The sequence below is a fragment of the Anabrus simplex genome, chromosome 3 (assembly GCF_040414725.1).
Source record: "Anabrus simplex isolate iqAnaSimp1 chromosome 3, ASM4041472v1, whole genome shotgun sequence".
Lineage (NCBI taxonomy): Eukaryota > Metazoa > Arthropoda > Insecta > Orthoptera > Tettigoniidae > Anabrus > Anabrus simplex.
This window is the reverse complement of record NC_090267.1, coordinates 345,166,122-345,192,252: the sequence shown is the minus strand read 5'-3', so window position 1 is coordinate 345,192,252 and position 26,131 is coordinate 345,166,122. Positions and strand designations below refer to the sequence as shown.

Below are 26,131 nucleotides of genomic sequence, written 5' to 3'. Positions count from 1 at the left end.
GACAGTGAACACGTGACTGCACAAAGGAGTGACAGCTCTTTAAAAATACCTTGGTCCAGCAGGCCAAACTGGTAGTACCTTGCAAGAGCCCCTTGCCAGGGTTACGGTGAAGTCCTTAATGATAGCTTTAGTGGAGGATAAGACTTTTGTAATGGTACAATTGGTGGATGAGGCATTCCACCACTCAATCTGATGCCCTGTATATAAAGTAACAGACTACTAAAGGCTATGGGAGACCACCCTGACAGAAAAACGTTCGACTGCGTTAGATACAACATGTCAGAAGATGAGGAAAAAGAGGGATTGCTTTCAACAATAATAGAACAAGCCTCTGGAGGACGCTTATTCATTCCCACAACCAACCTGCTGGTAGAAGGAATCGTTGATGCATTTCAGTGGTACCCATTCTGGCATTTGTTGAAAGTATTTCACATACATCCTGTATATACTACTGTCTTTCTGTATTTTTGAAAACAATGCCGCATGGGAATTAGCTCTCCAACACATTAATACTTGCAATATTCTAATCAGAGCTTCTGTTGCATATGTTTATGCTAGTCGGGAGCCACTGAATGAAATTTCAACTTGTCTACATTTTTAGAACATAGTTAATGATGATAGAATTATTAACTAATGAAATGGTCTCCAAGATATAAGGAAAATACGTCAAGAGCTTCAAGACTGTGATATGACCACCTGGTACTTTATGAAATTTACTCATTATTAGTAGGAATCAATTTTAGTTGGTTTTTTTTGTTTGTTTTTTTGAAATGAGTAGCTTTTCTAAAAATCTGCCCTTTTCAGGGCAAAATGAATCAGCTATTAATGTCTCTGAATACTGAAGGCTTCTCATAGAGCAAAGCGGAAGTACTGACTGACATGAGCTCGAAAACCAAGTGCAACATCCTCTGTATCCAGGAGACTCACCATAGCGACCATCAGCTATTCCAGGCATATGACTGATTATCCACCATCCAAGCTCTATGCACAGTAGTGCTGTCTTCTGCCAACCTGGACTAACAATCTTGTCCACAGTCATGCGTGAGAAGGATGATGCTGAAATTCTAACCATAGAAATCAAAGGCATCACTATAATATCATTCTACAAACCACCTTCAAGACAGTTTGCCTATACAGGATGTACAAACTTCAGTAGCCAAAGTCCATAGATCATTGTAGGCAACTTCAACAGTCACACTATGAGCTGGAGATATACTAAGACTGATGACAATGGGGAAGCTGTTGAGCGATGGGCAGAAGCAAATGATTTGTGCCATATACAACCCCAAACAGTCCAAATCACTCATGAGCAGGTGCATGTCTAGTCACCCTAACCCAGACAACACTAGTATAAGAACTCAGTGTATCAAAACTATGGGTGACTGCTTCCCAAGCAGCCAACATTGACCCATAATATGCTGAATTACATCTGGCATTCATCTCCTGTACTCAACAAGCCTACCCCATTTCAATTTCAATAAGGCTGACTGAGGGGTGTTCAAACTACAGCTGAACTCTGCTGTTGAAATATCATCACCAACTGTGAGGGATACCAAACTTCACTACTGCTATAGGCCTACAGCATATCTTATAAAAAGACAGTGCCTAGGACCACACGAAGAACGTGTAATCCAGGACTAACTAAGGAGAAAGAATCACTACTAAAAGATCTACATACTACCTATAGCATAAATCCTTTCTCTGAAGAGGTTATCAGCGTATGAAACAAGCTCAATGAGCTTATAGTTAAAAGAAAGAGAGAAAAATGACAGAAAACCATCTCTGAGATCAATATGTTGAAGTTCAGCACCGTAGTGTATGGGGCAACATGTCCCCCTGTCACCCGGTAGCCCCAGGTTCAATTCCCGGCTGGGTCAGGGGTTTTTAATTGTAAATGATTAATATCCCTGGCCTGGGGACTGAGTGTTTGTGTCATCCTTAACGCTCTCATTCAACACTTTACACTTCCACCATTTACATAATACACACAGGTTCCTCGCATATGGTGCAAGTAGGGGCCAAAGATCTTCATAGGTGAACGCCCCGAACAAATAGCATTTAAAAAATAAAAAATGTTGAAGTGCAGCCGCAAAGCACCGCCATTTCACTGCTTACAACACAATGCAAAGCAAAGCAAAGAGTCAAAGTCATCTCCCTACAGGCCATGAAGGCCCTTGGAGGGGTGGAAGGTAAAGGCTTCCACTATCCATAACCTCGGCACTTGATGGGGTAGAGTGGTTAGCTCTACGCCCGGCCGCCTTTGCCCCCAGGAACTACCCTGGTACTCATTTTTGGTGTAGGCTGAGTGAACCTCAGGGCCAAATGCACCTCCGGAAGTGGAAATCTCATTTCTTAAATTTTACGACTTCCTGACGGGGATTCGAACCCACGTCCTTCCGGGCGAACCGAGCACGCCTTTACCGCCTTGGCCAGGCAGCCCCTACAACACAATGCAGACCACTATAATCTTACTACAGATCAAGTGGCTCAGCAGCTCATCATGAACGGAAAGCCTGGTAAATCCATGCAGAAAAAGACTCCCACGTCTCATCCAACCAGTAGCTGCTCAATCTTCTTGTCCGGATATACCGATTATCCCTGAGGAATACCAATATAAATGGTCCGTTATTGGACATTATAAATTTTCCAGCTAGCTCATTCTTGGTTGCCAGCGTTTCGCCCTCGTGTGCTAGGGTGGGCTCATCAGTTGGTACCTAGCACACCTACCAATACGCTGGCTAGTGCATACCGTGGAGGCCACTGCGTAGGCTAACTGGAGCCACCGACAGTGCCAATGCACTAAGAGACTTTGTCTCATAATTGATGCCTGCCTGGCCATCAGATGATATAGATGTTGATTCCCATAGGGAATCTGAAATATTTGTCCTGAATGAGCAAATTTATAATACCAATATAAATGGTCCGTTATTGGACATTATAAATTTTCCAGCTAGCTCATTCTTGGTTGCCAGCGTTTCGCCCTCGTGTGCTAGGGTGGGCTCATCAGTTGGTACCTAGCACACCTACCAATACGCTGGCTAGTGCATACCGTGGAAGCCACTGCGTAGGCTAACTGGAGCCACCGACAGTGCCAATGCACTAAGAGACTTTGTCTCATCACTAAAAATTGATGCCTGCCTGGCCATCAGATGATATAGATGTTGATTCCCATAGGGAATCTGAAATATTTGTCCTGAATGAGCAAATTTATAATACCAATATAAATGGTCCGTTATTGGACATTATAAATTTTTCAGCTAGCTCATTCTTGGTTGCCAGCGTTTCGCCCTCGTGTGCTAGGGTGGGCTCATCAGTTGGTACCTAGCACACCTACCAATACGCTGGCTAGTGCATACCGTGGAGGCCACTGCGTAGGCTAACTGGAGCCACCGACAGTGCCAATGCACTAAGAGACTTTGTCTCATCACTAAAAATTGATGCCTGCCTGGCCATCAGATGATATAGATGTTGATTCCCATAGGGAATCTGAAATATTTGTCCTGAATGAGCAAATTTATAATACCAATATAAATGGTCCGTTATTGGACATTATAAATTTTCCAGCTAGCTCATTTCTTAGTTGCCAGCGTTTCGCCCTCGTGTGCTAGGGTGGGCTCATCAGTTGGTACCTAGCACACCTACCAATACGCTGGCTAGTGCATACCGTGGAGGCCACTGCGTAGGCTAACTGGAGCCACCGACAGTGCCAATGCACTAAGAGACTTTGTCTCATCACTAAAAATTGATGCCTGCCTGGCCATCAGATGATATAGATGTTGATTCCCATAGGGAATCTGAAATATTTGTCCTGAATGAGCAAATTTATAATACCAATATAAATGGTCCGTTATTGGACATTATAAATTTTCCAGCTAACTCATTCTTGGTTGCCAGCGTTTCGCCCACCCTAGCACACGAGGGCGAAACGCTGGCAACCAAGAATGTTATTATGCTAGGTGCTTTACGTCGCACCGACACAGATAGGTCTTACGGCGACGATAGGACAGGAAATGGCTAGGAGTGGGAAGGAAGCGGCCGTGGCCTTAATTAAGGTACAGCCCCAGCATTTGCCTGGTGTGAAAATGGGAAACCACGGAAAACCATTTTCAGGGCTGCCGATAGTGGGGTTCGAACCTACTATCTCCCGAATACTGGATACTGGCCACAATTAAGCGACTGCAGCTATCGAGCTCGGTCAACCAAGAATGAGCTAGCTGGAAAATTTATAATGTCCAATAACGGACCATTTATATTGGTATTATAAATTTGCTCATTCAGGACAAATATTTCAGATTCCCTATGGGAATCAACATCTATATCATCTGATGGCCAGGCAGGCATCAATTTTTAGTGATGAGACAAAGTCTCTTAGTGCATTGGCACTGTCGGTGGCTCCAGTTAGCCTACGCAGTGGCCTCCACGGTATGCACTAGCCAGCGTATTGGTAGGTGTGCTAGGTACCAACTGATGAGCCCACCCTAGCACACGAGGGCGAAACGCTGGCAACCAAGAATGAGCTAGCTGGAAAATTTATAATGTCCAATAACGGACCATTTATATTGGTATTATAAATTTGCTCATTCAGGACAAATATTTCAGATTCCGTATGGGAATCAACATCTACACATCTGATGGCCAGGCAGGCATCAATTTTTAGTGATGAGACAAAGTCTCAGTGCATTGGCACTGTCGGTGGCTCCAGTTAGCCTACGCAGTGGCCTCCACGGTATGCACTAGCCAGCGTATTGGTAGGTGTGCTAGGTACCAACTGATGAGCCCACCCTAGCACACGAGGGCGAAACGCTGGCAACCAAGAATGAGCTAGCTGGAAAATTTATAATGTCCAATAACGGACCATTTATATTGGTATTATAAATTTGCTCATTCAGGACAAATATTTCAGATTCCCTATGGGAATCAACATCTATATCATCTGATGGCCAGGCAGGTATCAATTTTTAGTGATGAGACAAAGTCTCTTAGTGCATTGGCACTGTCGGTGGCTCCAGTTAGCCTACGCAGTGGCCTCCACGGTATGCACTAGCCAGCGTATTGGTAGGTGTGCTAGGTACCAACTGATGAGCCCACCCTAGCACACGAGGGCGAAACGCTGGCAACCAAGAATGAGCTAGCTGGAAAATTTATAATGTCCAATAACGGACCATTTATATTGGTATTATAAATTTGCTCATTCAGGACAAATATTTCAGATTCCCTATGGGAATCAACATCTATATCATCTGATGGCCAGGCAGGTATCAATTTTTAGTGATGAGACAAAGTCTCTTAGTGCATTGGCACTGTCGGTGGCTCCAGTTAGCCTACGCAGTGGCCTCCACGGTATGCACTAGCCAGCGTATTGGTAGGTGTGCTAGGTACCAACTGATGAGCCCACCCTAGCACACGAGGGCGAAACGCTGGCAACCAAGAATGAGCTAGCTGGAAAATTTATAATGTCCAATAACGGACCATTTATATTGGTATTATAAATTTGCTCATTCAGGACAAATATTTCAGATTCCCTATGGGAATCAACATCTATATTATCCCTGAGGAAGTCAAAAATGCCATCCAAAAGCTCATAATAGGAAAGACTGCAGGTCTAGATAATATTAGGAATGAAGAGATCAAGAATTTTGGTGCAATTTTGGTTAACTAATTTCTTCAATTGGTGTATTCATTTTCAGAGGCAAAAGTGGTGGCACTCTTGAAACCAGGCAGGACACCAGACAACCCCAAGAAATTCAGGCCTGTCTCTCTGAGTCACCTTTTAAAACTGTTTGAATGACTTCTCTTGTAGTCAGTCAGCTGATTAATCAACAGGGAGGCTTCACACCAGAACAATTGTGCAGACCGTCAGTAAGCTGATTAATCAACAGGCAGGCTTCAGACCTGAACAATTGTGCAGACCTAGTACTGAACTTGTCTCAGTATATTGAGGATGGATTTCAGAGGGGTCTTGTAGCTGGTGCTATTTTTATCTACCTGATTGCTGTTTACATCACAATCAACCACTGAATTCTCAGCCACATATTGTTTAAATACTGAAGACTTCAAACTTACAAGAATTATTCAATGCTTGTTACTGAACAAAAGATTCAAAGTGACACTTCATGGCAAGGAAAATCGTTGGAGCACCCAGAAAAATGGTCTCCCACAGGGTAATGTCCTTACACCAATTCTCTTATATTTACACTAATGATCAACCTATTGGACTGAATACCAAACATTTCCTATTTTGTTGACGGTCTGTGTGTTGGAATTCCATCCAGCCTCAATGGATTGTCCATACATTAGAGGAAATCCCAGGACAACACAGGTTACACTTTTCAATCTACAAACTTAACATCAATGGAAAGGAAGGCAACTTCAGTTCATCCCTTTTGTCAAAAGCCTTGGAGCAGATTGATCAGTGTATTCTTTTAGAGAACATCAGTGTATTCTTTTAGAGAACACTGTAATTCTGTCAGTATGAAGGTCAGAGCCAGGAATAATTTACTATGTATGCTAACATGGTCAAGCTGGCGAGCACATCCAGCAATTGTACAAACTACAGCCTTGGCACTTTCTTTCTCTACACCCAAGTATGCTTGTCCTGTGTGGATCAACTCTGTCCATTCCAAGAAAGTGAATATTGCTTTGAACGACATGTGCCATGGAGTTTCTGGCTGCCTCAAACCGACAAACATCAAAAAGCTATACCACACTTGTGGCACAGCTCCACCTTTAATCCGCCAGCAAGTAGCAGCTAAAACTGAGAAACTCAAACAAGAGGTGGGCAACTGTTATTTCTCTATGATCATGAAATAGTACAACTCCATCTCAGAGCACTGAAGAGTTTCATTAATAACACCAGGCCGGCACCAGCCACACCAAGCGTTCTTAGGAACTGGCAGCAACAGTCCACACTATCCAACTGCTGTCAACCAACGGAAGGATCACCAGCGCATACTTCACAATCTTGGCCTGCCTGGAAGACCCGTAATAGGATAAGAACTGGAATGCCTAGATCCAAGCTTACACTCAAAAGATGGGATTATGTACAAAATGCTGATTGCTACTGTGATGCAATTCAAAATCTTAAGCATCTATCTCACCATTCAAACTGCCCTGTGGGAACCCAACTTGAAGACTTCATTACAGTCTGTGATAAATCTATTGTGCTGCTTCATACTAGAGTGATTTCAGCATTTGAGATTACAGATGATGAACAAAATCTTAAGCATGATCATCATCATCATCATCATCATCATCATCATCATCCATACTCTTTGAAAATCCAAATACCTAGAGAGTGATGATGAGACATTGCTTCTAATCTCAATAGGCTTGTGATGACAGGGGAAGGCATTATCACTGTAGTAGGTACAAATTCACATTTCAGTCAGGTTCTTGAAATGCCCAAGTCCTAACTCACACACACGTGCTTGTTAGATTTGTTTTACCCAGTGCAAGTTTTAATTTATTCATGTGTGATTCATGTCAAGTGTTAAAATGCCAAAGATATTGCCATCTAAAGGAAATTATTTCACAATTTGTCAAGGATATCTTTTCTACAGATGGTCAAATACCTAATATATGAAGTGAACGGGGCAGCACAGATACAAGCAATTCAGCAATATCATGGATTGTAGGGATTTCATAATATCCTAATAATGACATAGAGATGCTCAGTTATTTTGCTTGTAAGAACAGCATTTAAAAACAAGACTGAATAATAATAATAATAATAATAATAATAATAATAATAATAATAATAATAATAATAATAATAATAATAATATTTGTTTGGGGGTTTCCGTGGCTCACAGAGGGATAAGAAGCGTGAGGGGTGAATGAGTGGACAAGTAATTAACAAGAGTAGAAATTAACACAACGAAATTCGAAATGTTATTTCTTTCCTTTTAGATAGGAGATTTGGAACAAATAACAGTTAAATAGAATAACAATGATCTTGTCAGCTCCAATAACAACAGTGGACTATACATTTGAAAATCAGGTACAAAAACTAGAGAGAATTATCAACACGATAATATACAAAGGGATGAGCATTATAAAGAGGTACACTATTTTATAAGAGCATGTTTGCTCAACTAACTTACATAGCCTAGGAGTCTGAGCTCCAAAAGTTAATATAGTCCAGCCTCTCAGAGGCATGAATTTCTTATAGTACACAAGGATATACGGTACCTGACAATCTTCAAATAAGGTATTTACAGTCATGTAGACCTGGTTTGGGATTATCTACTGCTCAACAGTTTTATACTGTAACTTACTGTTCCTAAAAGGAACTTCACACTACAAACTACTATCTAATAAATAGAGGGAAGATTGCCCATACTATATGGCCTTAGTATAAAAGGAAAAGGATATACGTAATTGGCCACAAACAAAATGATAGGAGGCTAAACTCTTACCCTCTTATAGAAATGGTTAAAAACCCTAAGTGGATTCATGGCCCAATGACGCAGAGGCTAAGCCTATTCTACAGAGGGGTTACTAAAGAAGAAACATTAAATGCCAAAATAGTGTAAAGAAATTTTGAGGTTAAGAAGTCTTAGTCGCCCCATTCCAGTTTGACTGGGAATCAACAGAGGGTAATCACTTTTTGTTCCCTTAGTTTACATGTTTCCCACTAGGGAATAGAACATGTTTCCCAGTAGGGAATAGAACAGAGTCCTCAGACTTGCCAAAATTCTACATTTAAACCACCAAATTTGGAACTTTACATAAATAAAAGAGGTCTGAAACCTTCCGCTCAAGCAATCTGCCAGAGCTATCACTTGTTATGAAAATTCTGCCATTATCTTGCTTTGCTGAGCCTTCCAAAAGCCATCCGCAGCCCCTGCCTCCATTAAGACACACCACACTCAATAAACTGGAGCGACGAAGATGAAAACACGGCCCTAAAGCGCCCAGCTTTTATAGTATTTTGAGGGGAAGTTTCCAAAACTCTTTACAGATAAGCTGGATTCCTGTACAGACCCCCAATTTCAATTGGCTAGCAAAAATATTTACAAGTTTCTGATTGGTTGATTACTATCGAAGAAGGAACCAGCAGAAGTGCTGACAACTTTTACACATTAACAAAACAAACATCAAAGCTTAAGGTTTGCCACCTGTTAAAATACAAATTTCTTAATAAATTAGAGTTCGACCTGCTAGGGGGAGCAACAAAACTGATGACAGAGGTATCTAATGGTTAAAAACCCAAGTATCTTGCATAACATCAGTTTAACTGGCCGGAGAAGGTGTAACCCCGGTATAACACTAAGAAGAAGAACAGCAGCAACAATAATAACAATAAAAGTTTCAGGGGAACTTATGTATAGCTGTAAGTAATAAATTAAAATGTAAGATTTATGAGAACCTACAATTAGCTGTAAATCAATCAATCAATTAATACTGATCCGCATTTAGGGCAGTTGCCCAGGTGGCAGATTACCTATCTGTTGTTTTCCTAGCCTTTTCTTAAATGATTGCAAAGAAATTGCAAATTTGTTGAACATCTCCCTTGGTAAGTTATTCCAATTGTCTTGAATTCCAACTTTATCTCCATATTGTGATCTTTCCTACTTTTAAAGACACCAATCAAATTTATTTGCCTATTAATGTCATTCCACGCCATCTTTCCACTGACAGCTCGGAACATACCACTTAATTATTGTGAAGAATTTAAAGGCCTTTGAGAGTCCACCTACTCAATACAAAATACACTTTAGTTGTTTATTAAGTCATATTAACACAAGGACATGGTTTGTCCTGAAGTGGAGGACATGTTCAGCCGTAGCCTGGCTAGAGACAAAAATCAACAAATATAAGAAAGAAAAAACATGCAATAACTACAATAAAATCATATTGGTCCACTAAAAAACTGGTCAGATTTAAAATAGGTCTATTTTCCGTTTAAGAAAGTTCTTCCAAAATCTTGTAGTTTGAAGTAAAAACTTAATGCGTAGCACTTGTTGCATTACAAAATTTTCTTCATGCTAAAATCCAGGCAAAGTTTTAACTATATGGGACAGAGAGGACCTCTCAAAGGCAAGGCTTGAAAAAACGGTCAGCAAAAGACACTAAATGCAGTGAGATCTTGCCTTGTATAGAAAAGGTCTGCAATGAACGAAAAAATATATTGGTGAACAGTTGAAACTGTGAGCAGAAACATACTAATCGTTATTATAAGAGAACATGTACTCACCCCCTCTCAACCTCAACGGCCGTCCTTGCTGTTACTTGTTTTCACATGTGTGCATTTTAAATCTAGGTAGATACCTGTGAGTGATGACTGGCTGGGTTCCGTTGTGTAACAAAGGTGGGGTGGGGGAAGTTGACCTAGTAAGACGATAGACTGTTATCTGATTGGAGAATGGAGGTTTCTTTTTCATCAATACGCTTACTTTATTCGTTCCGAGAATTCTAAGAATTTGGGGTATTATTTTAAACAATGGGTTTTTGAACTCTAAGGTGTTGTTTAGATTATTATTATTATTATTATTATTATTATTATTATTATTATTATTATTATTATTATTATTATTATTATTATTATTATTATTATTATGTCCCTGGTCCAAGAGGATACACAAGTTTTCAGTTGTATTCATTAAACTCCCTTTGGTTACATTCTTTAGAATACTCAAATCTTGCTTGACGATAGTGAAAACTTGCCTACTACTATCCACAGCCAATGGCCGTGGCCGTGTTGAAACACCGGATCCCGTGAGATCTCCGAAGCTAAGCAACATTGGGTGTGGTCAAGATTTGGATGGGTTACCACGCGCTGTTGGTGGAGGGTAAAGGAATGGAGGAGCGGAAAGGAACTGGCCACCCCACTGTATGTAAACTCTGGCTCAGGCACACCTCTGCGGAGGTTCGGACCTGCCTTCAGGCAGAATACACCCTTACATTAATATCCATGTGCTGGCTCACGGCTGAGAACTTTCGATGCTTTTAGCGTTCATATGTTCTGCATATTTTACGACAAATGATCTACCAGTTTGACCAATGTAAGATGCATTACAGTACCTGCAGTCCAACTTAAAAACTCCCGAGTTTGAAAAAATTTTGATTTTTTTATTCACCTCATTATGATTAAATAAAAGTGACTGATTATTATTTTTAGTTGAAAAAGCCATCTTAATTTTATATTCTTGAAAACATTAGCAATCTGCATTATATCTGGACTAGCATAAATAAAAGTTGCATATTTAACTATCTTGGAACTCGGGAATAAGTTTAGGAAAATGTTTCCTCTGAACTTTCTTTATGATTAATTTGATCATATGGGAATTATAACCATTAAATTTAGCCAAATATTTTCTAAAACAAATTTCCTTATCTCCCTCTAATTTAAAAAGAGAAATGTCAAAAGCCTAATGTACCAAACTATAGTAAGTTGCTCATTTTGACTGTTAGGGTGAGCTGAAGTGCTTTTTATAGTTACTGCCGAGAATGACGGTTTTCTAAATATTTTAAACTCAACCTTATCTTGTCCCCATTAGACCAATCATTAATTTCAGAAATAGCCCTACCTATGGCACTATAGTATTTATTCATAAGTTTCTTAGTAAATATTATAAGTTTCACAACGATTCTCCCTTGAGAAATTCATCAGATTTTTCCAAAAAAAAAAAAACTTAAAAGACTTTCACATTTTTTCTGATTAAATGATGTGTTTGTATGATATTAAAGATGTGTATTCTAATATTCCTATATTCTAATATTCTTATCATTGATACCATTAATATCATAAGTAATAACTTACATGGTCAAAATTGCCTTAGTAAACTAGAAATAGAAAATGTATCATGTGTTAATGTGACTTAATAAACAAACACATGAAGTCTATTTTGTATTCAGTAGGTGGACTTTTAAAGGCATTTAAATTCTTCACAATAATTGAGCCTCAATACGGATCAAATACTGAGTTTTGTAATATGCAACATACCACGCAGTCGAGTAGCTCGTCTCCTTTCTCCCAGGTCTTCCCAGCCCAACTTTGCAACATTTTTGTATCGCTGCTCCTTTGTTGGAAATCACCCAGAACAAATCGAGCTGCTTTTCTTTGGATTTTTTCCAGTTCTTGAATCAAGTAATCCTGGTGATGGTCCCAAACACTGCAACTATACTTTTGTTGGGGTCTTACCAGAGACTTATATGCCCTCTCCTTTACATCCTTACTACAACCCCTAAATAGCCTCTTAATCATGTGGAGAGATATGTACCCTTTAATTACAATCCCATTTTTGTGTTTACCCTAATAAACATTTTTCCTTATATTAACACCTAGGTACTTACAATGATTCCCATTAGGAACTTTCACCTCATCAACGCAGTAATTTAAACCAAGAGACTTTTCCTATTTGTGAAACTCACAACCTGACTTTCAACCCCGTTTATCATCATACCATGTAAATTAAACACTATTTCTAGACTTGAGACGGGCTAGAAAATTACTAGGCCATGGATTAATGTGCCAGTTATTCTATTAGTCTACATAACATTCTTTAAAAGCCAAAAACAACAAGAAAATCTAAAATAATGCAATTACATTTAAACAATGCACACTTACTTGAATAGAGAATAGGAATCATTGTTCATATTTTCACACTTAGATTTATACTTATTCATATCATCCTTATGAAGGGTATATAACATATATGCTTTCTCTCTGTAGACCTGAGCCAGAAAAATCATATATGAAACATTTTGACTTAAATCGACAGCTCTTTTTAAAGACTCAATTTCAATATCTTCAGGTACCTCATTAAAATTATCTATCCGCCGACTTCTGCCAAGAGCCTTTCCTCGTAAAAAATGCCATTCAGCTTCGTTCTCGTCCAATTTAATGGCCTTTTCAATATATTCAAGGGATTTCTTTGTTCCATTATAGCCATATTCCATATATACAGCAGCTCGGGTACCCCATATGCTTGCTTTGTTTCTATCATTCATGTTGGAGAAAGGATCTATTTTGTGAAATACTGATTCAACATTATCAGATTTCTGTAACTTTAAGAAACAGCTGCATGACAGATGTATATGCTCCACTCCACCAATTGCTATACTACAGGAATTACTGGCACTATTTTCCTTCCCTTTCCTCAGAATATTCTCCATCTTGTTCAGCTTCGATAAGGCAATATCAACGGAACCCTTACGGTAATATTCGTAACACAGCACCAAGTTTAAGACGAATGTACGCCACAGGAATCCTCCTTCTTCATCCTCTGCAATGTCTTCAATCTTTTGCTCTATCTTGTTGATAAGTGTATCTACTGGAAGTTCAACAGTGGGTTTCCATGTAAATGGACATTCCAAGGATTTCAGAGATGTCACTAAGTCCTTGGCTTCATCATCAGGCAAATTTTGAAACTCATTTTCGATTTGGTTTTCCAATGAACAGTTCTCCAATGTGTCACCAAGATCCTCAATGGAAGCCCTATTGAAAAACGGAAATAAAATTTCATATTATACACACAGATATAAACTATCAGATAGGTCTATACAACAATACATGTATTTCAGACTTTATAGCTTCCTCACTCTTAAACAATTAAAAGTATCCAGATCTTCAGGGTAGCCGGAGAGAGCCCACATATTAAAATCTTCCCTTTCTTACATGTTTGTATATGTCATGTTTTACATTTTGAATTAAACTAAACTTACACGGTTTCCAAATACTTATAAAATACTATCGTTAGGAGTGTGATTTTGTGGCAATTATTTTACCTCTATTTCACTGCTAACTTTATAATGATTTCAGTGAATATTTCATGAATAGAGGATTCCAGTGCATATACAGTAAAACCTGTCTTAACGGACACCTCTCATCGGCGGACACCCCTCATTGGCGGACGATTTTCTAGGTCCGTAATTAAATGCCATGTTGTGTATGAGTAATTTACCCCTCTTATACGGACACCCTTTATTACGGACACGGACACACCATAGCCACGAGAAACTCCAATTAAACCTCTCCTAACGGACACTTTCTTTTTCAAAAAATTCTGTATTTGTGTCCAGTACAGTATGTATTCGCTTACTTTTTGCACAGCCGGTACTTCCAAGAATCACAGACACTGTAACTTTTGATCCTGGCTGTACACATTCTTGGAAGGCAACACTATGCTACGCTATCACTTCCGGAAGTTGTGTGATCTGACATGCTCGACAGCCCTGGAATTCGTACCTTCACTGTCAGGTTACTTTCCCGGGCTTTTGATGTGTTCAATTTTACGTTAGTAAGTGTGTGTAAACATGGCTCCGAGGAAGTTTTTAACTTTAAAAGAAAAGGTAGGCATAATAGACTATCATAAACGTGAGAAGTGTGGTGTGCGTAAACTGTCAGAAGTGTTTAAGATTGGAAAGACACAGGCAGCTGAAATTGTGAAAAAGCAAGAGGAACTAGTGTAAGAATGGCATTTAAATGGCAACGAACAGCGCATTAAACTGTTTCAAAGTGGTAGTGGAGCTCTCATTGACAAGGCAACGCTAGAGTGGTTCGCTAAAGTAAGAAGTCAGAATGTCCCTGTCTCAGGACCAATGATACAAGCAAAAGCGTTAGAATTCGCGACAGAATTAGGTATTGGAGATTTCAAAGCCTCGAATGGCTGGCTAGAAAGATTCAGAAAGCGACATGGTATCAACTTCAGAGTGATTTGCGGAGAATCATCCAGTGTTAATATGGAGGTTGTTGACAACTGGCAAGAAAAAATACCTTCAATCATAGACGGGTATGCTCCGGAAAATATTTTGAATGCCGATGAAACTGGATTATTTTTCCGTACTTTACCCGACAAATCTTTGTGTTTCAAATGAAATCGTTGTACTGGTGGAAAAGTTGCGAAAGAACGTCTTACTGTCTTGTTATGTGCAAGTATGAGTGGAGAACGGAAGGAGCCCCTTGTGATAGGAAAAGCTGCAAAACCAAGGTGTTTTAAAAATATGGACGTTACGAAGTTTGGCATTGAATGGAAAGCGAATAGGAAAGCATGGATGACCACAGAAATAATGACAGAGTGGCTAGGACAATTGGACAGAAAAATGAAATGCCAGGGGCGAAAAGTGTTATTATTCCTCGATAATGCAGCATCACATCCGGATACAATTAAGTTGCAAAATGTGAAGATCGTCTTTCTCCCACCAAATGTAACATCAGTTTCTCAGCCGCTTGACCAAGGAGTGATCCAGAACTTCAAGGTTATGTACAGACAGTTAGTGATGAAGCACATAGTATCAGAACTTAACAGGAATGAAGTAATCCTTCAAACACTGACAAAGGGGCTGAATGTTCTCCAAGCAATTTCATGGATAACCAATGCATGGAAAAACGTCACGGCCTCAACAATTCGTAACTGCTTTCTGAAAGCTGGGTTTCCCACTAGTGGTGGACATCCCGAAATAGAATCGGATACCCTTCCTAACAGCATGGAAACAACACAAGAGTTGATTAATGCAGCAGGTTACAGTGTACAAGTGAACACCTATATCGAAATTGATTCAGATATTCCAACAGAGTGTGAGAGTGGAGACACGAAAACGATTCTTCAGTCAATCCAAGGGAAGAGGGACAAAAATGAAGATTCTGACAAAAGCGGGAGTGAAGATGATGCTAATGACGACTTTGAAGAAAATACGGAAATGAATGTGCTGCCAATAACCTCGTACAGTGAGGCTCTCGGCATTGTTAAGCGACTGAAAGAATTTTATTGTAAACAAAACGATGAAAAAGGTGTAAATTTGACCCAGGATTTAATTGCACATAGTGAAAACATCATTGCTAAACCGAAATGGACAAAACAAACGAACATTAAGGATTTTTTCAAGTGCTAATGTTTTACTGTACTGTGCTAGATATTGCTACATCTACATACTGATTTGACGTTTCAAAAACACATACGTTCTTTTTAATTTTAACATGGTGAACGGTAATAGTGTACAGTGTGCTCAATAGAGGTTTCCATAGAAGTGTTTATGTCTCTTTAATACAGTGCATCGCAGCTGCAGCAGCCCATCTACAACTTTCTCATGTGAGTACAGTGCAGTATATTGTACAATACTGTATACAGTATACAATTAAAGGTACATTTGCGAGAATTGTTAACACATACTATACATGAGGCGTCTAGTATCAAAACCGGCCAAGTCACTCAAGGCATATTTTTCAATATGGACGAAAAACCTGTAGAGACAAAGCAATGATGGTCAGAAAAGATTTTTTTTCACAGTTATATCCTTAATGGTTTAATATTTAAGTTCCGCTGTTTTGAGAAATCTAACTCATAATTAACCCATCTTTTTTGTTAATTTAAATTTTGACTTGGCCGTTTTTGTTGCAATTTTGTACAATTTCTCAAGGTATGAAAGTAAATCTTTCAGTTCTCGACTTGGAACAATATCCACGTTACAGCACACAATAATGACAAAATACGAGCACACTGGAAATAGGACTGCTTTGGCGCCAATGACGGTGAGAATCCCGCCAATACGTAAATCAGTGTTGCAAACGAACAAAAAACAAAATATTATAACTTCAGAGAATATACATTACAAGGAACGATTTTGCCTACTGATATTATCACCTTGTTGCTTAATGTAACAACACAAGATTCCACACAATAATGCTGTATCATAAAGATTGTCGCTCGTTCCTTGACTTGGCCGGTTTTGAATTCACTGGCTGCATGACTTGGCCGATTCTGTTGCAAGACCGAGAATTCAGTGCTCTATAACATGAAGACATGGATGATTTTAAAACATATTCTTGTTTTACCTGATAGTGCTATACTTCTACTTCAAATTTATAACCTTAACTCATTTTCGTAAATTTTGTGACTTGGCCGGTTTTGATACTAGACACCTCACATGGGTTATTGTGTTCCAACTTATGTTTAATGGTACCGGTTTCATAATCTCTCGCGGGCGGACACCCCTTCATAACGGACATTTTTTTCGGTCCCGAAGGTGTCCGTTATAGGGAGGTTTTACTGTAACACACAAAATTACATTATAATTTTTTAAATAATGCATGCTTCGAAACCCTGTCACAATTTTCATGACTGTTAAAAGTACATCTTTTACCCACATAAAAACAGTGAAAATTTAAAGCAGACAAGAGGTAGTAAAATAAAAGTGTGGAAATTAAATGATAAGAAAGTACAGGAAGAAGTTTTGGAGAGACTGAAACAACAAATTCCAGTTACTGAAGTAGGGAAATGTGGAAGATGAATGGTTCAACTTTAAAAGTGCATTTGAACGTGGGTAGAGTGTGCCTGTGTTAGAACATCAACAAGATTAAAGGAAAAGGAGACACCATGGTGAAATGAGAAGGGGAGAGAAGCAGTAAAAGAAGAAAGCATGACAAGAATGGAATAGAGATTTAAAAAAAGAAGACAGCAAAGGAATTATATTCATACTAAACAGAAATGTAAGAAACTGATAAGAGAAGAAAAGTTGGGCCACTACTCATCTCTGTAATAAGTACAGATGTCCCCCTTGATCATTTACAAGTGTATCAAAGTTATTTTTCAAGACCAAGCAAGTCAAGATTGGACGTTACATAGTACCTTGCTATTATTTTAATTCTGCTGTACCGAGCTCGATAGCTGCAGTCGCTTAAGTGCGGTCAATATCCAGTATTCGGGAGATAGTAGGTTCGAATCCCACTGTCGGCAGCCCTAAAAATGGTTTTCCGTGGTTTCCCATTTTCACACCAGGCAAATGCTGGGGCTGTACCTTAATTAAGGCCACGGCCGCTTCCTTCCCACTCCTAGCCCTTTCCTGTCCCATCGTCGCCAAAAGACCTATCTGTGTCGGTGCGGACGTAAAGCAACTAGCAAAAAAAAAAATTCTGCTGTATAATATTTTGTGACGTGTGGACACAAGTATCCTCAAGTTTTTCACCACCGACTGATTTTAATGTGTTTCCTCCCTTTCAGATGTCTTTATATATTCCAATGTTTTAATTAATCCCAATTTTTTAATCTGTATGGCTGAAGATGGCCCAAGTTGGCTGAAACTAGCCCCGTGTGCTAATACTGTGATGATATAACTAATTATTAAGAAAATATAATTATATCTGTCATTAGCCTTGTATGGAATTTTACTCACGGTACCAAGTGTAACAACTGTCAATACGGAACATCATGAAATTTTTTTCATATGATGTTGCAGTCTTAAATGTCAGCTGCTAATCACATCATTCCAAACCTAGAGCAGAATTTTATCATCTATACCTCTACGGTAATATCTAAATATGAATTCTGACTGTTCTTAGAGGGAGGTCCATTTACTGCCTGCCGGGGTGGGATAAAGGGAGTGGGGAATATGGTTGCCATGGAAACGAGGGTGGGGCGACTGCAGTTGCCATGGAGATAAATCTTCTGGCCAGCTTGTCTTGCTTGGAGTTGCCAAACCTCTCACTTCTGAGTTAAATCTTGTCACAAGCAGTTCAGTGCGAGTGACATTCTATTTCTGTTTTGTGGCCATTATTAAGTATCTGGGGCCGATGACCTTAGATGTTAGGCCCCTTTAAACAACAAGCATCAATCAATAAGTAAGTATCTAACGGTATTTTAAATACTAATTACGTACAATTATTGTATTTCAATATATATTTCAAGTTTAATGAATACTCCTCCAGGGGGAGGGAGGCCCAGGACTCGTCCACCTCATGAGAAAAAAAACGCCGGCCGTGGTGTGACTATTCATCACCAAGGAAGAGAAATGATATGTGCCACAAGGGAATTCTTTGAAGAGGAGGCTACGAATGTTTCGGAAAGGAATGTTCCCTTAATTCCATTCCAGAGTCCAGGAATGCACTGCCAAAGCTCCTACAGTTAGCAAAAGTACTGTGACGAGTTACTCAGAAGAGGGGTTATCTAAACTGTCCACGCCTGGAAAGAAGTGGCCTAGAACTTCCAGAATTACAAAGCTGGATTCATATAAAGAGGATGCTATTCGCTATCACATATATTGCTACTACTCCACGAGGGAACATCCAACAATTCAAAAGCTGCTATTTACACTGTCGAATGACTTATTTTAAGGCAGTTACTCTTCCTTACTGAAGGTGGTTCATAACCTTGGTTTTGAATATAACACTATTAACAGTAAGAAGCTGCTGTTGGAGAGAGGTGACGTAGTAGCTCTAAGGAGTACGTTCCTGCAGAAGATTCGAAGGCAGGATCTAATGTCTCTTGGGTGGCTAGACGAGACATGCTGGCCATACCAGAAATAAGGGATGGACTGACGACTCTCTCAAGGGAACGACACGAGCCTGACATATTTTAGCACCTTCAAATACCACCAGACTGAGCTAGGATCGAACCTGCTAAGTTGGGATCAGAAGGCCAGCGCTCTACTATCTGAACTTATCAGCCCAGCCCCTGTTAAAGATAATGGAACATGAGACCAAGTCAGTCACAGTCTGGCCAGGTAGTCTACAACAGAACACAGTGGACTGAACGAACGAGGGAACAAGTGAGCCGGAAGCGAGGGGTAAGAGAAAGGAATGCTGGAATGTGGCAACATCGTGAAATAGCACAAGCAATGCTCCTCCCTCCAGCCCTAGCTGTCAGAATTTATCTTTAAATATTAGAGGTATAATAAAGAATGACATCTATAAAGTTGGGGAAGAAAAGAAGGGATATAAACATCTTCCAAAATTTTCTGAGTCCTATCTTCTGAAATATTTTTTGATCTAGCAACACTGATCCCGTGGTCTTTAAGGTGGTGAAGACTAGTTAGAGTTACTGTTATTGTGTAATGTCAGTGTGTAAGGGTTTCAAAACCGACAGAGAAATCATGTCTGTCGGTGAGTTTTCATATACATTTATTTATTTTGATCAGGCAAGGCAATCATGAACTTTGCAGATTCAGTATTAAAAAGTGATACCGTTACATACCAACAGCGCATTTGAGTGAGTGACAAGAATTTTACTTAATACGTTATTACTGTTTAATTTTCATTCAATCATCAATGATCTGCATTTAGGGCGGTCACCCAGGTGGCAGATTCTCTATCATTTGTTTATCTCATATTTACATTTATTTATAATTTGTTTACCTAGCTTTTTCTTAAATATTTTCAATGAACTTGGAAATTTGTCGAACATTTCCGCCAATGATTTATTCCAATCCATTACTCCACGTCCTATAAATGAATATTTGCCCCAATCTGTCCTCCTGAATTTGAACTTTAACTTCATATTATGATCCTTCCTACTTTTAAAAGCTCCACTCAAGCTTATTCTTCTACTTATATCATTCCAAGCCGACTCACCACTGACAGCTCGAAACATACCACATATGATAATACAGATGTTGATTCCCATAATGAACCTCAAATATTAGTTCAGAATGAGTAAATTTATAATACCAATATAGTGAGAGTATAAGCCATATGTTCCGAACTGTCAGTGGAGAGATGGCTTGGAATGCCTTTTTTTTTTTGCTAGTGGCTTTACATCGCACCGACACAGATAGTTCTTATGGCGACGATGGGATAGGAAAGGCCTAGGAGTTGGAAGGAAGCGGCCGTGGCCTTAATTAAGGTACAGCTGCAGCATTTGCCTGGTGCGAAAATGGGAAACCACGGAAAACCATCTCCAGGGCTGCCGACAGTGGAATTTGAACCCACTATCTCCCGGATGCAAGCTCACAGCCGTGCACCCCTAACCAGACGGCCAACTCGCCCTGTGGAAATGACATTAGTAGACAAATAAGCTCGAGTTGAGTTTTTGAAACTAGGAAGGATTCTAAAATGAAGATAAAGTTGGAATTCAAGAAGACAATTTACAGGAAGAATTAGGGACTGGACTGATTTATCAAGGGAGATATTTGATGAACGTCCAACTTCTCTGAATTAATTTAAGAACAGGCTAAAGCTTGTACAACAAGAGAAGGGTTCTGTCAGATGCAGCCATGACAAGAACTACTACGAAAACAATGGCAAACTGCATTGCGATATATCCAACAGCCGATTTGTCACTGAATCTCCAAATGGCATTTCTGCATCAGTTTTCGTAATGAAACTCTATTTCCGCTTCCCTAAGCTAAAAAATTTACATATTCCATCAGCCAACAGCATGCATTCTTAAATATTATTAGCCGCCGTACTGTAATGATATTGTCATGAAGTACAATAATATAATATTAGACGAGAAAAAAATCCATGTCATAATGTATAAAGAAAAGAGGCACTCAGCAAAACCATTATAACGAAGTAATAACATTACTGCATTACATACATGCATGGAAATGACCAGCTAAAATACATGTAGGCCTACGCATGGAATGACGGCTGTAAATAATGACAGATATTAGCCTAGGTGGTTGTGGAGGAGATTATTGTTTTAAGAGGAAGTACAAATAGGCAACCATCCTCATTACAACACTAATCAGAGGGAAAAAAAAGGAAGGGATCAGACACTTTGAAAAATGAAGGTATTGGCTAAAGAAAGACAAAGGCCATAAAGGGTGTGAAAATTAAAAACTACCTAGGATTCGCAACCTAATACCATCGGTGTCAGAAAAAAACAATAGTTGACCAAGGGAGGCTGGATAGGCTAAGATAGATGAAAGTCAGGAGCCTGACACAAGTACGTGGAAGAAATGCCAGGACTCAGCTATTGGGCCCCGTGATCGTCAACCCATGCTCCCAAGTTAAGAGCCCCAGGAGCCCCTTTTAGTCGCCTCTTACGACAGGCAGGGGATACTGTGGATGTTATTCTACAGCCCCCACACACAGGGAGTTATTAGCCTGGGTACTTCTAAGTTGCTTCTTCTTTCGGTCATTTGTTGGGCGCTGCGTTGGCACTTTACCCTGTAACCACACTTCTGTATCTTAGCACATAGTTGATGACGGTCTCAAGTACTTTCACTTGTAAATTAGTTTATGAGATTTGTTTGTGTGAAGACCCTGTGTGATTAAGTTTATCTGTAGGGCCTAGTCCAGTAATGATTTAAAGTTATGGTTAGCATAATCTGTTTAGTATCTCCTAATCTTATCATTGTATTTCTTCGTCTCCAATTTATTGTGTGGTACCGGTATGGAATATTAATTTTCGTATATTGATTTGATGAAAGGTACGTTTGATTATGCTTTAGTCGTAACTCATTCGATATTAGTGCTACAATACCGGCAGTTAATTTATTCTATTTGTGATTTTATACAGAAATGGCATAAACGTCTAGGAAATCAGTTAGTATTGTAACTAACCGTAGGAGTGTGGATAACGCAAGCAACTTCTAAGCTTCTAAGCGACTGAATCACGTGGAAATGCGCAGTTAAATTAATAGGCCTAACAGGTGACTGAACGATCGCAGCGCTCATACGTCAGAACCCTACTTTTATTGGACCCTACTTTTATTTGGCTGTAGGTAAAGAACTACAAAACCTGGGCGACAGCCCTAATTGCAGATCATTGGTGACTGATTGAATACGCAGAGAATAAACACCCCGCATGTAAAAATGACGTCTTGATTAATCCGAACAGAACATAACCTAAAAAGAAATATGCGTCGAAGTGCAAAAGATTTGTATCCCACCTACTTACATGATGTATCATAATAACGCTAGACCCTCTGGCTTGCAAATGCTGAAGCACAGGTCACAAAAGAAAACAAATAAATTGTTGTGAACTACTGCGGATACTCCAGATGAAGTACCCCACAAACTCAACACTGAATGCTAAACACTACGAATGTCCGACCTGTCTTCTCAAACATGTAATCATGTACTGATTTGCTGATTACTAATCAGTGATTAGTGATTACCACGCTACTGACGTCCTGACGTGCATGTCCCACAGGGCCACTAACATTTATTGAACAACAAGAATACAAGGTTCACACAGATTAAAATGTCCTCCTCCGTTCTTTGAAAAAAATATAATGTAAATTCGCGTTCCAGATATGTAAGTACAATAAAACCTAATCCCATACCATACTGATAATGAAAAATATTGACACCATTATAAAATTACGATTTGTTGTAAAGTAGCAAACCCTAATCGGGGGAAGGTTGGTCAATTGCTGTAATTCCCCCAAAATACGAAACGATGCGGATCAGGGATGGGAGGTGGAGATGATTATTATGTGATTATTGCTGATTATTGTTTTAAGAGGAAGTACAACTAGGCAGCTATCCTCTATATAACACTCTTCTTCTTCTCCCGCTTTTTGTATACCGGTACTTGTGGTGTACGGACGGGTGTGACCTCTGTCACACATGTGGATCTGGAGCTGTTTACGGCCGGATGCCATTCCTGACATCAACCCTATATGGAGGGATGTAATTACTATTGTGTATTTCCGTGGTGATTGGTAGTGTACCGGTAGTATGTTGTCTGAATATGATGAGGAAAGTGTTGGGACAAATTGGTGAAATACAGAACATATTAGATCAGGAGGATATAGTTAGATTTATTAAGGCACAGAGATTGCGATGGCTTGGCCATGTGGAAAGAATGGAGGAAGATCGAATGCCAAAAAAGTAGTTAAATGCCGAATAGATAAAAGACGGCGACAAGGAAGGCACCGTAATAGATGGAGCGATGAAGTTGAAGCCGACCTGAGGGCAATGAACATCCGCCCATGGAGACCAGCCGCTCAGGATCGAAGTAGATGGCGGACTATCGTAGAAGAGGCCAAGGCTCACACAGGGCTGTAGCGCCGGATTAGTAAATAAGTAAGTGTTGGGACAAACACAAAAACCCAGTCCCCGAGCCAGAAGAATCAAGTAGACGCGATTAAAATCCTCGACCAGGTCGGGAATAGAACCCGGGACCCTCTGAACCGAAGGCCTCAACGCTGACCATTCAGTCAAAGAGTCGAACATCCTCTATATAACACGAATCAGAGAAAAATAATGGAAGGGATCCGATACTTCGAAAAATGAAGAAATCGGTCAAAGAAAGACAAGAGCCACGAAGGGCGTGAAAATAAAAGACTCCCCAGCCCTCGGTACGTACCTAATAGCGTTGGGGTCGGTATTGTCCAAGAGAGGTCGGATCGGATAGATAAAAGTGAGGAGCCTGGCCAAGTACGGTACGTGAAAGCAATGCCAGGACTCATCTAAGGCTCCGTGGTCGCCAACCCACGTTCCCAAGTTCAATTAATCAATCAATCAATATTGATCTGCATATAGGGCAGTCGCCCAGGTGGCAGATTCCCTAACTGTTTCTTTCCTAGACTTTTCCTAAATGATTTCAAAGAAATTGGAAATTTATTGAACGTCTCCCTTGGTAAGTTATTCCAATCCCTAACTCCCCTTCCTATAAATGAATATTTGCCCCAGTTTGTCCTCTTGAATTCCAACTTTATCTTCATATTGTGATCTTTCCTACTTTTATAAACTCCACTCAAACGTATTCATCTACTAATGTCATTCCACGCCATCTCTCCGCTGACAGCTCGAAACATACCACTTAGTCGAGCAGCTTTTCTTCTTTCTCTCAATTCTTCCCAACCCAAACTTTGCAACATTTTTGTAACACTACTCTTTTGTCGGAAATCACCCAGAGCAAATCGAGCTGCTTTTCTTTGGATTTTTTCCAGTTCTTGAATCAGGTAATCCTGGCGAGGGTCCCATACAATGGAACTATACTCTAGTTGGGGTCTTACCAGAGACTTATATGCCCTCTCCTTTACATCCTTACTACAACCCCTAAACACCCTCATAACCATGTGCAAAGATCTCTACCCTTTATTTACAATCCCATTTATGTGATTACCCCAATGAAGATCTTTCCTTATATTAACACCTAGATACTTACAATGATCCCCAAAAGGAACTTTCACCCCATAACGCAGTAATTAAAACTGAGAGGACTTTTCCTATTTGTGAAACTCACAACCTGACTTTTAACCCCGTTTATCAACATACCATTGCCTGCTGTCCATCTCACAACATTTTCGAGGTCACGTTGCAGTTGCTCACAATCTTGTAACTTATTTATCACTCTATAGAAATTAACATCATCCGCAAAAAGCCTTACCTCCGATTCAACTCCTTTACTCATATCATTTATATATATAAGAAAACATAAAGGTCCGATAATACTGCCTTGAAGAATTCCCCTCTTAATTATTACAGGGTCAGATAAAGCTTCACCTACTCTAATTCTCTGAGATCTATTTTCTAGAAATATAGCAACCCATTCAGTCACTCTTTTGTCTAGTCCAATTGCACTCATTTTTGCCAGTAGTCTCCCATGAGAGCCCCTGGGCCCCTTTTAGTTTTCTCTTACGAAAGGCGCCGGGCTGAGAGGCTCAGACGGTTAAGGCGCTGGCCTTCTGACCCCAACTTGGCAGGTTCGATCCTGGCTCAGTCCGGTGGTATTTGAAGGTGCTCAAATACGTCAGCCTCGTGTCGGTAGATTTACTGCCACGTAAAAGAACTCCTGCGGGACTAAATCCCGGCACCTCGGCGTCTCCGAAAACCGTTAAAGTAGTTAATGGGACGTAAAGCCAATAACATTATTATTATTATTATTATTGTTATTATTATTATTATTATTATTATTATTATTATTATCATCATCATCATCATCATCATCATCATCTTACGACAGGCAGGAGTTACCTTGGGTGTTATTCTACTGCCCCCACCCACAGGGGATTAGGGATGGGATAACCTGCTACAACTGCTTTTGTTTCTTCCGCGAAGCAGCTACATGAAACAGTTTTGATGCCTCGTTGGGAAAGCTGAAAAGCACTAGATCAAGGTACCGTACCATTCTCCGGGCCAGCGTTTGAGCAGATTATTTTTCAGATTTGAGATGTTGTCAGCTATATGTGAACTGAGATAAATGAGACTTACTCTCTTAGACTGTGACTGCTCGCAGTTACGATTGATTTCAGTCCTGTTTATTAAATGCTGAATGCTACTGGGCCTAAAGAAGGCCGTACCTAGTGGGGGGGGGGGGGGGTTCTAGGGAATTCAAACCCCCCACCCCACCCCGCGAAATAAAAGATGAGTTGACAAATTGAAATAACACATAGGTGTTTTTGAAAATGCAACCCATTTAAATTAAAACTAGGTACCTATTATGAAATCAACAGTTTGCAAAATAAAACAATTGAATTTGACCTATAAAACTGCGCCTTCTTTAAAGGTTTCTCGATG

The 26,131-nt window shown here is 39.7% G+C and overlaps 1 protein-coding gene across 1 annotated transcript in view; it reads right to left on the bottom strand.

The window, feature by feature from the left end:
- LOC136867325 (uncharacterized) overlaps positions 1 to 22,701 on the bottom strand; it is a 59,215-nt gene extending 36,514 nt beyond the window's left edge. Inside the window, exons 1-2 of the mRNA XM_067144477.2 lie at positions 22,560 to 22,701; positions 12,572 to 13,441 (exon numbers count right to left, since the gene is read on the bottom strand). Coding sequence (XP_067000578.2) covers positions 12,572 to 13,441; positions 22,560 to 22,561 — 872 coding nt within the window. The 5' untranslated portion in view covers positions 22,562 to 22,701. The remainder of the gene's footprint in view (positions 1 to 12,571; positions 13,442 to 22,559) is intronic.
- Between the last annotated feature and the right edge of the window lie 3,430 nt (positions 22,702 to 26,131).